At 31.9% G+C, this 13,604-nt stretch overlaps 1 protein-coding gene across 5 annotated transcripts in view; it reads right to left on the bottom strand.

The window, feature by feature from the left end:
* LOC139514443 (regulator of G-protein signaling 7-like) overlaps window positions 1–13,604 on the bottom strand; it is a 93,557-nt gene that overhangs the window by 37,176 nt on the left and 42,777 nt on the right. For all 5 annotated transcript variants that reach the window (XM_071303725.1, XM_071303724.1, XM_071303726.1 and 2 more), the window contains 2 exons: window positions 5,166–5,217; window positions 1,231–1,372 (listed from right to left, as the gene is read on the bottom strand). In XM_071303725.1, the coding sequence (XP_071159826.1) occupies window positions 1,231–1,372; window positions 5,166–5,217 (194 nt within the window). The remainder of the gene's footprint in view (window positions 1–1,230; window positions 1,373–5,165; window positions 5,218–13,604) is intronic.

Below are 13,604 nucleotides of genomic sequence, written 5' to 3'. Positions count from 1 at the left end.
TATCCAAACAGCCCCTTTAATTTATATCAAACAATTCTTCAATTATCAATTTCCCTAAAACTTGGCAAATTTTATAAATGTGACTACTTCATGGCTTGAATGTGATTATACTGGCCTTTTTTTGTGAGACTTCTTGGTGTCTTTGAATTTGTGATTTTACTCTTTCTTGGGGGACTATTTGATAATTTTGATCATGTGATTATACTTGATTCTTTGGGGGACTATTTGATGGTTTTGATTTTGTGATTATAATTAGTGGTTTTCTAGGAAGAGCTACTTGCTGGTTTGGATTCTTGTGATTAAACTGATTTTTTTTTTGTGAGATTTCTTGATGGTTGTGATCATGTGATTGAACTGGATTCTTTATGAGAGCTTTTTGAAAATTTTAATTACATGATTATACTAGATTCTCTTGGGAACTACTTGATGGTTTTGATTATGTGATTATTCTAGATTCTTTGGGAGACTTTTTGATGCTCTTGATTATGTTATTATTTTGGATTCTTTGGGGGAGCTATTTGATTCTTTTGATTATGTGATTATTTTGGATTCTTTGTGAGAGCTATTTGATTATGTGAATATTTTGAATTCTTTGTGAGAGCTATTTGTTTATGTGATTATTTTGGATTCTTTGTGAGATCTATTTGATGGTTTGTTTATGTGATTATTTTGGATTCTTTGTGAGATCTATTTGATGCTGTTGATTATGTGATTATTTTGGATTCTTTGTGAGATCTATTTGATGGTTTGATTATGTGATTATACTAGCTCCTTTTGAGACTACTTGATGTTTTTTATTATGTGACTTTAATGGATTCTTTGGGAAACTATTTGATGATTTTGTGATGGGAGACTACTCATACCATTGCTTTGATTCTGTGATTTAATACTGGCTTTTTTAGGAGACTACTTTAAAGCTTAAATTATGTGTTTATACTTGATTCTGTAAGAGACTACTGGATGGTTTGTTTATCTTCTGGATTCTTTGGGATACTCCTTTAAGGTTTTGAGTATGTGATTTTACTGGATACTCTGGTAGCCTATTCGATGGTTTGATTATGTCATTATAATAGATCTTTGCAAGACTACTTGAAGTACTTGGTGACTTTGATTTTATTATATTTTACTTCTCTTTGGGGATGTATCATTTCTATGAATTTTCAATATTTTAATTTTCCCTTGCATCACTATTACTTTTGCACTCTGCTGGTCTTTACTTTATAAACTTACTTAGCTTGAGCCTCTGCTTGCATAAAAATAAATTCCCATTTCCGTGAGAACATTTTCTGTAACCGTGCCAAGTTTTCTGCCTCATAGTCTGCTAGTTCTAATCTCTGTTTGTTTTGCATCGTTCTCTTGCATAAATAAACAGCTAAGAAAAATCAAAAAATCTATATGATTATATATTAAAATTTTATATACTCAAATTACTACTGAATAAAGTTACATACATAATCATGAGGAATAAATCAAATTTAAATTGTATCATCAAGCTACATATAAAATCAAATTTACAGTGAAAAAAAGTCAGGTCGTGAACTGAATTACGGCTTCCAAAAAAAACATGTAGTAATGATTTCTGTGTATAAAACACAAGCTTCGAGAATAACCTTCAACATGCATTCAGGTTTCTGCGAAAACCTTCAACATTCATGCTTTGATAGTTGAAGTTTTGAAGGTAAACAACAAGTGCACATACTGAAATGTCTTGCTAGCTTTACTGATCATTGATTTTATGCTGAAAGTCTAAAAGATTAAGGATTTATTACTAGTATCACATAAGCACAACATTTTTCAGATCCACGAGAATGAGTTCAAGGTCAGATAAAGCCTAGCATGTCAGACAGACAATTATCAACTAGTCCAGACACCAAATAAAGTTGAAATAACCCTTTTTGTTGGATGTTTAGATCAGACTAGAAGAAATGAAATAACCAATATGATGTTTGTGAACTCCTGTTTAGATAGGGACAAAAAAATTGTGAAGGTCGTAGACTTTTTAATGAAAAATAAAAATCATTTTGACAAATTTCTGTGAAACTGCTGAATCACTATTATATGCAAATGTGTTTAGAATAAAGGCACTGAATACCCCAGTCTTAAAAATGTATACATAATTATAACTAGTTTAACATAATTGGCAATACAATTAGGCTAATACCTGTGGTTCAATCCTACAGCTTTCCTGTCACAAAAATAGGTTATTGGCATTTTACCAGATCTCTAACTTATCATAGTTTTTATAACCTTTGATCTAGTAATTTCAAGATAAGAACAGATCTGCCACTCTGCAAGGGACAAAATAAGTATAGATCTACTTCCCTACAAGGGACAACATAAGTATAGATCTACCTCCCTACAAGGGACAAAATAAGTATAGATCTACCTCCCTAAAAGGGACAAAATAAGAATAGATCTACTTCCCTACAAAGGACAAACTAGGGGCAGGTCGCCTCCCTACAAGGGAAAAAATAAGAGCAGAACTACCTCCCTACAAGGGACATAAAAAGTAGATCTTCCTCTCTACAAGGGACAATGACTTTGATAGCTTAAAAGTAATGTCTAGAACCCCAAATGTAAATGCCTCAACACCTTAAAGGATAGATGGAAGCCTTACATCAAGTCATGATCTGATCTATTCACTGTATTGTAATAATTCTATTATAAGTTTGACAATGTTGCAATACAAATAAAATATGTTGAATAATCCGTGTTCCAAGATTTAAATCAAAGTAAATATCAAAAACAAATCTCTTTGTTTGATTAAAAGAAATTTCCAGAAATCAAAGGCAGAACAGTATAATAACCTTTGTCTAACTTGATCATCAACATTAAATGAATGCTACCCAGATGGGTTAGTTGATACATCATAGAAATTCCAACTTTCATACGAACAGATTATCCCTAAGGATAAGTGTAAGGTTTTAACACAGTTCTAATGTTTAAGAACAATATTAGCATTAATTATCAAAGACTACAAGTCTATGATGAACCATAAACACATACCATTTTATTATGAATATCTTTAATCAAAGCAATGTTAACCATTTTTTATGTCTATCTCCTTTGAGGATGTAGTTATGATAGTTAAATTTCATCAACTTTAAATAATTGTCATAAAATACATGCTTATGAAAACTAGAGGCTCTCAAGAGCCTGTGTCGCTCACCTGGTTTTACTGATGCTTTGGAAATCATGTAAAATCAGGTTAAAACATAATTAATAGTATTACATTATAGATATTAGATATTATTAGAAACTATAATGATATCTAAGATAATAACAAACAAGTGTGCATACCCTGAAATGTCTCGCCTTCTTTACTAATCATTGATATTATGTTGATGGTCCTAAATATAAAGCTTTATTACAATTGTCACATAAACTTAACATTAATCAAGAAAACTAAACATTGAACCATGAAAATGAGGTCAAGGTCAGATGAACCATGCCAGGCAGACATGTACAGCTAACAATTCTTCCGTACAACAAATATAGTTGACCTATTGCTTATAGTTTAAATAAAACAGACCAAAACACAAAAACTTAACACTGAACAATGAACTGTGAAAATGAGGTCAAAGTCATATTAAACCTGCCCGACTGACATATAGATCATAGAATATTTCTATACACCAAATATAGTTGACCTATTGCATATTGTAATAGAAAAAAAGACCAAAACTCAAAAACTTAACCTTGACCACTGAACCATGAAAATGAGGTCAAGGTGAGATGACACCTGACACCTAGGAATGTACACCTTACAATCATGCCATACACCAAATATAGTAGACCTATTGCTTATAGCATCTGAGATATGGACTTGACCACCAAAACTTATCCTTGTTCACTGATCCATGAAATGAGCTCGAGGTCAAGTGAAAACTGTCTGACCGGCATGAGAATCTTGCAAGGTACGCACATACCAAATATAGTTATCCTATTTCTTATACCGGGTAATAAGAGAGAATTTAACATTACAAACAAGAATGTGTCCCAAGTACACGGATGCCCCACTCGCACTATCATTTTCTATGTTCAGTGGACCGTGAAATTGGGGTCAAAACTTTAATTTGGAATTAAAATTAGAAAGATCATATCATAGGGAACTAAGTTTTAAGTTGATTAGACTTCAACTTCTTCAAAAACTACCTTGACCAAAAACTTAAACCTGAAGCGAATGGACGCACAGATGGACGAACGGATGCACAGACGGACGAACGGAGGCACAGACCAGAAAACATAATGCCCCTCTACTATCGTAGGTTGGGCATAAAAATCTTAACTTTTTTTCAAGTAGTCACTAAACCATGAAAATGAGGTCAAGGACATTGGACATGTGACTGACGGAAATTTCATAACATGAGGCATCTATATACAAAGTATGAAGCATCCAGGTCTTCCACCTTCTAAAATATAAAGCTTTAAAGAAGTGAGCAAAGGCCACTACCACCGCCGCAACCGCCGCCAAATCACTATCCTTAGGTCGAGCTTTCTGTAAAAGTTGCAGGCTCAACAAAAACTGCAAAATTTCCATAAAACTCAGAGGCAGCAACACAGCTGTCACGGAATAGAAGTTCCTTCATAATATAAGTTCCAAAAGGAAAATATATTCTGGAATATTATTTCCACAGGAATAAATATTACAGTATATGTTCCTAACGGAATAAATGGTATAGGATATTTGTTCTAACAGGAATAGATATTATGGCAATGTTTATAATAAAGTTTCCATTGGAACTTCTGTTAGGTGGAACAAATATACGTTGACACAGCAAGGGGTTGCCGGATTTGTCTGAAAAATTCAGGGCAGATAAATCTAAATCTGATGAACATTTTTACCCTGTCTGATTTGCTCTAAATCCTTTGGTTTCAGAGATATAAACCAAAAACTGCATTTTACCCCTATGTTCTATTTTTAGCCATGTCAGCCATTTTGGTTGGCAGGCAGGATCATCAGACACATTTTTAAACTAGATACCCTAGTGATGATTGTGGCCAAGTTTGGTTAAATTTGGTCCAGTATGTTTCAGAGGAGAAGATTTTTGTAAAAGTAAACTGACGACGACGACTGACGATAGACGATGGACGCCAAGTGATGAGAAAATCTCACTTGACCTTGAGCTAATAATTAGACCCTAATAGAAATAAAGATTTATTACCATAATCTGTATTCTCTGGTTCTCCACATCTTGATGGCCAAAAACATGGGGTCTGAAAATAGATATTATAATTGATATAATTAAAGTTTTCTATAACAACAGAGTGGACAGAAAAGTCTCACCTTCATGTTATGATGATAGTATAAAACAAATGTTGAATTCAAAAGAGGGGCGCCAAAGATACCAAAGGGGTATTCAAACTCATAAATCCAAAACAAAGCCATGGCTTAAAATAAAAAAGACAAACAGACAAACAATAGTACACAAAACGCAACATCTAACTAACCATTTGTCGGTCCCTTTCACTGACCTTATCACAAATTTTAACATATAAAGTTTATAAAAAGATTCAAAGTCAATAGACCATGACAAAAGTTAAACAACATAGGCGGATCCAGGGGGGGGCCCCCCTTTCGTGGGAAAAATTTGGTTGATTATATAGGGAATCATTGAAGCATGACTGGAGCGGGCCTCCTCTTAGGTCAGTCAGCGGGCCCCCCCTTAGGAAAAGTTCTGGATCCGCCACTGAACAAGGAATATCCAAGAAATAGTTGGGTTGCTAATACAACTGCATGCCAAATATTATTGATTCATTACAAGTAATTTCCCTTAAAATGATGTACTTTTGAAAAGACAACTTTCAAGTTCGTTGCATTTCCATCACAAAAATTTTGGTTTTCATGCCATCATTTGTGCATTCAGGGGCATCGAACGTCTCTTCCTTCCCATATTAAGCGAGTGGTTAAAAAATAAGATGCTATATTGCAAGAATTAGCAAATTAAATTTTTATAATTGATAATAAGCACTGCTGTCATTAGGGAATCTTGATTAAGGACCTTAAGTACAAACAATTTTTCAAGTTTATCCTGTATAATGAAAATCACAAAGACTCTTGATGAACTTTAATAATGAAGGGATACAGGCAGTTTCTGCAGGGATCTCCACATCATTGTTATGTATTTAAAAAATAAAGGTTAAATTTTTCAGTGAATAAGTTGCTCCAAGAAAGCCACTGTACAGTCCTTGGTTTTAATCCCTCTACTAGCTTTTTCAACATCTTACAGTGTGAAGGATAGCAATAACAAGTCAGTCTGTTAGAATTATTATTTCAATGCATTTTTTTGTCCATGTGTTACCATACAGTACACCAATTACCCCTTCTCAATGTTGTATTAAGATTGTACTTGTTGTGAATACATATATACAGTAAGCAAACAGCTGTTGCAGCTGCTAATTCTAAACATATTAGGTTAAATATCATATATAATAAAACCATAAGGTTATATATAATTTTGACACACATAAATAAATAATGTGCAATAATTGGTACATTTTTACTGTAAGTCTATAAAATATAATACAATCATACAAAGAATATATAATTTTTGCTGCTAATTATAAGTTAATTTCATACTAGATAAACTAGCAGACATTTCAAACATAATAACAACATATAATATAAGTAGTAACAACATGTTGGTGCACATTTCTGATCACGTCAGTTTCTGCTTGATAATTTAAGTCATATCTGCAAATTTGTGTTTCATCTATCCACATTTTTTTTACTATTTACTTTCCCTGTATCATACAATTAAGTTGCATTTTCCATTACATTTTTATAATAAATGACAAATACAGTTCACAGCATTTATAAACATCACAGATGAGGTATGATTGACAATGAGAAAACTAACCACCAGAAACCATTGTTAGGACTTGGGTGTACCCCTTTTTCTAGATAAACAAGCATTCTGTGAGTATTGCAGGTCAATACAGTCCCCTAACGGTTCCAAAAATCATTGTAATAGAATGGATAGACAGACAGAGTGCAAACCTAAAGTTCCGTTCAACCTCTTCAGTAATATCCAAAGAAATGTGAAAAATAAGTTAAAAAAGATTCAACTTTTTTAGATACAATTAAATTGTCATTTTACTTTTACTTTCATTATCATGTTATGATATTATTTTATCATTAGTATTTGAGCCTTTGAGAATGAAAATTTTAGTTGAAAACTGAAGGTAGGCAAAAGACTATTTCAAATTTATTACTATGAAAAAGTGTTGTCATGATTATGGAAAAGGCCATTTATTTTAAGTTTTGTTTAAACCCTATATCTGTGAAATTTATTGTACTATATCTATGACACATTTTACACCAAATCAACCAAGAATAAACATTGTAACATTAATTTAACAGATTCTGACCACAGTAAATATTTGACTACATTAATGTTCATATCACATTATGTTCATTTGCCATGATAACTTCCAAGTGCTCTTGTACTCAGCAAACAAAGAAATTGGCCATTGCAAATCAACAGCTATAAATTCTTAAAACAAAAGTTGAGTATGGCAATTGATTTAAAATAACAGCTTCTGTCCATAAGCTTATGATCTGCTTAAATATGTCAAAATTTCTTGTTTGTTATGGTTACTTAAGAGCTCTCATAAAATGCAGTCCATTAATTATGTTCTCTAATGGGGGTCTTAAAAAAGTTATCCTTAATTATTTTTTTCCTTTTATGATTGATATTTTACGTTAATTATTCATAAATAAAATGAAAATGCATGCCACATAGGATTTATGCTCAATATCTTTTTTTCTTTAGCCATTATATTTCAAATGAATTATTCAATGGCACTAAACTTTCAACACTAATACATGAGATCATCCCGTGCAGCCAAAACAAGAATGTGTCCATAGTACACAGATGCCCCACAAACACTATCATTTTCTATTTTAGAGGACCTTGAAATTAGAGCAAAATTCTAATTTGTAATTAAAATTAAAAAGATCATTTCATAGGGAACATGTGTACTAAGTTTTAAGTTCATTGGGACTTCAACTTAATCTTAAACTACCTTGACCAAAAACTTTAACCTGAAGCGGAACAGACGGACAGACCAACAAACAGACGAATGACCTCGCAAACAAACAGATGCATAGACAAAAGAACAGACGAACGACCTGGCATACAAACAGACGCACAGACGAACAACCTGGCAAACAAATTGACGTACAGATGGAAAAAAATAATGCCCCTAAGTGGGGCATAAAACAATCTTGTAGAAAAATGTATGCATATATATAGGGCTGTTGAAGGCTGCACAGTCCAATTTGGTTGCTTAAATCAACATCATTTGTCGCGTGGGGGGGGGGGGGGGGAGGTAGTCTTCTCTTTGGCAATCAAGCCATATCTCATTATTTCTATATTAATGTAACCTGTGAAGAATTACTAAAACTCGTTTAATATCAATAGTCTAATATTTTATTTTATATTTATCTGATCACAAACATATCATCAACATGTCAAATTTAACAAAATGTCAAAGTCAATGGATTGATGGGGTTGAACAATATTCATGGGAATCAAATGTACCAGTGCAACAAGATGGACAGTTGGGATCTCAAAAACCTAGTTTTACCCAGACACATGGTCATGTAGTTGTCTTATCTTTTTTTTGTTTTTGCTACTAATCTAAATCTTTGTTGTCAATTAGAAAATAATATGACGATGTCATATATAAAGTCAATGGATTACAACTGATGGATTCAGTCTTAATTAGATACACTGAAGCTGACGTAAATGCAAATGCATATGCTAAATAATTCAGCTGTAAAGTGCACTCATTATGATCAAAACAAGAACTATATGCTTTTAAAATATCCTCATTCTTTTTCAAGACATCAAAAGCAATTTATTGACATCCAGATCAGTGAGACATGCATTCAAATGAAAAAGCAATACAATAGAACACATCTCTTCACAACGATTCAATAGTAATTACATCACAGAGAATGTCCTGATTCGTAATAATCTGTAATTTACAACTACACAACCACAATCGATGACAACAATCTGATAACTTGTTGCCTATTGAGACAGCAAGTACACAGATACATATTGGAAAGAAAGGTATTGACTCCTAACTTCTCCAATGGATGGAAGAAAAATACCAATAAGTAAAATCCAATCTTTTCCTAACTTTTCAATATTACTATCATGGTTACAGTAGCCCCATGGGAGGGAGGCAAGGTCAATTGGATATGATTCCTTATTGAGTCTTGGTACATAGGATTATCTAGAGGTTATACTATTTTGAGTTTCCTTAGTATATAAGTTGAAGTATCTCTTTAAATCAGATGAGTTTTAGACCATTTGAATGAATGATTGGATTGGCATTTGAGGTTTTAGTGAGAGACCATTAAAGGAACAGTTTGAAAAAGTTTAATATTATTCGACCAAGCTTTTTGCAGAGAAAAAATGTACAAGAAATAAGCATTTCAATGAGTCTGGGCCCATCTTGGACAGCAGACAAAAAAAAAGACTGCCTTTATATAGTTTTGAAAGGACCACTCTACTGGTTGGCCCAGCAGTTTCAATATAAAATGATTCAAACCCTGCCAAAACAGTATTATCTCAATAACAAAGGAATCCAGTAGAATTGTACTTTGTTAACCTTGAGTAAGGACATCAATGTTTTATATTTCTAATCTGATAAATGGTTCATGATCAAAAGGGAAATGAAGCATATATTTGTTTAAATATTACTTCTCATTTTTGTCTTTTTATTCTGTATTAAATGGGAACAGGGACAGCAATAAAGATTCTTTTCACTTCAGTCAATGGGAAATATGATTTTCATTTGTACAAACAAACAGAAATTTGTACATATATGTGTGTTTGATTAACCAAGTGTAGAATGTTTTGTCCAAACAAAATTGATTATTTCCTCTGAGAGATGAATCCTAATATGCAATGACAAACACATGATTGGTTTCGTTATAACTCGCTTGAAAATATTGATGAAACTAGAGACGGAATAGTAAAGATTCATTTCTGATGACCTGTAGCATTTGATGGGAGATGTATGGTAGATATTTGACATTTCATTTGTGAAATGTGACAATAGATTTTGGTTAATATAAGTTGTAAGTTGTTTCTCATGGTTTCAAGTAATTATGTCCACTGTTTCATTTTCTGATGTTTTAATTCCTTGATTTGGCAAGACATCAAACAATATAATTCTGAGCACATATATTTTTTTCTCCATATTTCACAATAAATTGTACATAGAATCATATATGCATCTACATTGTATGTACATCAACTCTCCAAATTGATTGGTTTGTTTAGCAATTAAAGGTTTGTTTTACCTATCACCCTGCTTGAGACATTATAAATTAGATTTTTCTTTACATTTCAACCAAAATGGATTACATCATATGTATATCATACTTCTTTTTCATTTATTTTTTTGTACATAAATCAGACTTTAGTTTTCATGGTTACAGTGTTTCGAGGCCTTTTATAGCTTACGATGTGGTAGGAATTTTTCACTTTGTAGAAGGTCTAACAGTAAACTATAGTACACAAAACACAAAGAAAACAAAAGACTATGCACACAAGAACCCAAACAAAAATCAGATGTGGAAAAGCCAAAATTGGGAAACTGAGATCAATCGATCCTAATTGTCAATTTATAAATGTAAGTCAAGATATCTAACCACAATAGTTGCAATTCGAAGTCACTTGGACAACCTAACACAATTGCCAGTTTTTCTATTTCAACCCCTCTGAAACTTAGAACAGATTAGAGAAAACCATTCCTTAGCTGTTGCTGCTGCTGCAATCTACACAGATTTATAAATAAAAGATCAGTTCTATAGATTATGCAGGGAAACCATGTTGATCTTGAACAACATTGTGTCTTAATATTGGGCTTATTATATAGCAGAATCATAGGTGTATACCACCAAATCATGGTACGTCACATCCGGTTGTATATGAAAATAGATCGGAAAAAAATATTCCCTTGAATTTGACAGTTGTAGGTAATTTAATACAATGTAATCCTACATTTTATTGCAGTAAAAGATTTTCTGTGTCATAAACATATGTCTTGGGTATTTCAAAGCACCATTATTTTTTTATTTGGGATTTCTATAGAATATTTTGTAATCTTGAGGTTACATGGTGACTAAACCTTGTACACAGATAAAATAAAGGGAAAATTTGATTGGTTAACTTCCAGTGATGGTTATTTTCTTATATGCAGTGAAATGTTATGTGAATTTTTTTCTATAGTACTGGACAGGATAAAAATTTACTCATGGCAAGTATTCTTTATTTGAAACAAAGATAAATTCTACTCATTTTTTTGAAAAGTGAAAATTTAACAAAGACATATAGGGGAAAATCAATGGTGGTATTAAACCTTAAAGATCTTTCACCATATTCAATCATTAACAAGATAAATGATGTTCCAAAATAAATTCATATACTTCCAATTAGTTCATTTATCAAATACTAATAGGTCAATGTGACAACAATCAATTATAAGTTTGCTTTATAGTGGTTCTAGAAATAAGAAAATTGTAATGAAGAAATTTTAGTCATTGACTAGTCTAATCTAAATTACAGATTTGTTGATCTGTCATGAAAAGTCACTGTGAAATAGGACTCATTCTGGAAGCTTAACCTCACTGCTGGAGCATGAAATGATTTCATCATTAATATATAGAACTGTATATAATTTTGGTCACACTAGGTTGAAAGTTAACTTAAGGGATTGCAAACAAAGGAGGCATGTACACACACAGGAGGGTAGAATTATTAGAATCAGTAACACACGTACAGCGCTGTCAGCCTTATTCATTGTAAGAAGTATTTCCTGAATTTTGGGTTAGCCATTCAAAAGGCTTCCAACAAAGATCTAAATTTTGAATTGATTTCAACCTTCTATTATTATTACTGTGAATTGACTGTTAGTGTTGCTCTCCACCAATTGCAACTCATTCAAAATTTTGACCAAATTGCAATTTGTTTTATTAAACCAAATTGTTCAACTGGTCAGAATATTGAACAAATTGTTCAGTCAAAATGTGAAAGTGCAAGGTGATAAAATAAAATATACTTACAATCCTATAAGACTTTAACTCCACTTTAATGACGTTGTGACAAAATTAGTTTATCAGTTTGTATAGTTATATTATATTCATTTCCATGCTGAAGAGGAACTGTTTATTTTGAATTGCTATAAAATTGTCCAAACTAAGCTTTCATATAGTTTTTCTTTATAAAAGTATTCTATATTTATAAGAATCAGATATCATTTTAAATAAAACATCATATATTCAGTAAAATATGTGTGAAATAACAATATGCTATTGATAAGTTTTCAGGGGAGATAACCTAAAATATTCTTCTTTTGAATAAAGACTTTTTGAAAGAAAAGTTATTATCTCCCCCATGGAAACTTCCTACAAACATATATTGCAATTTTACACATATTTTACTGAATATGAAATGTTTTAATTCACATAATGCTATTGATTCTTATAAATATAGAATACTTTTAGAAAGAAAAACTATATGAAAGCTTAGTTTGGACAATTTAATAGCAATTCTAAATAAACAGTTCCCCTTCAGCATGGAAATGAATATAATATAACTATACAAACTGATAAACTAATTTTGTCACAACATCATTAAAGTGGAGTTAAAGTCTTATAGGATTGTAAGTATGTTTTATTTTATCACCTTGCACTTTCATGACTTGGCTGTGGTTTTGTACATCAGTTGGTTCAAATTTCTGACCAGTTGAACAATTTGATTTTATAAAACAAATTGCAATTTGGTCAAAATTTTGAATGAGTTGCAATTGGTGGAGAGCAACACTAACAGTCAACTCGCTGTAAGTGCATAAAAAAACTCTTAATGTTATATTTACATCAAGATTTCAGATTGTTTGGGTGTGCTCAAAATAAACCTCAATGAAATTTTAACAAATCATAAAAATCTTACATTTGCACTATTAAAGTTTGCCCTTAGATATAAGCCAAAGTGATTAAATTGATATATAACAGTTTTAAGGAATAGGCTTGCCAAGATTGATTTCATTGGTTCAGCTTTTTTAAAAAACACATGTCAAGAAAAAATGGTTAATAAAATGGAAAAAGGTAAAAATATGGTGGATAAGGCCATTTTACAAGGCAAGCAGTAACAGAAAAATTGAGCCACATTTACATGATACAAGGCAAAATAAAAATCTAGTGGAAAAGCCTAGTTTACAAAGCACACAGTAACATACAACTCTGATGGATAAGGCTAATTAAAACAAGGCAAGCAGTAACATAAACTGTAGTGGATAACTATCATAAGGCTAGATTACGGCAAATAGTAACAATCAAAGAGCTGATAGCTCTGAAGTGGAAGAAGGTGAATAAAAGGTAACTTGAATTACCATAAAAGCAGCCCCACTTACCCAGGCTGCTTTGTTCCATTATCGTTAAAATGTATTTTTTTTCTTCAAACAAGAAAAGGTCATAAGTACATGGATTTCCCATCCGTACAATCATTTTCTATGTTCAGTTGACTATAAAAATTAGGTAAAATCTTTAATTTGGCAGTAATTAAGAAGATCATATCAAGAGG

This window comes from Mytilus edulis, chromosome 3 (assembly GCF_963676685.1).
Source record: "Mytilus edulis chromosome 3, xbMytEdul2.2, whole genome shotgun sequence".
Classification (NCBI taxonomy): domain Eukaryota; kingdom Metazoa; phylum Mollusca; class Bivalvia; order Mytilida; family Mytilidae; genus Mytilus; species Mytilus edulis.
This window is presented reverse-complemented; position numbering and strand designations above follow the sequence as displayed.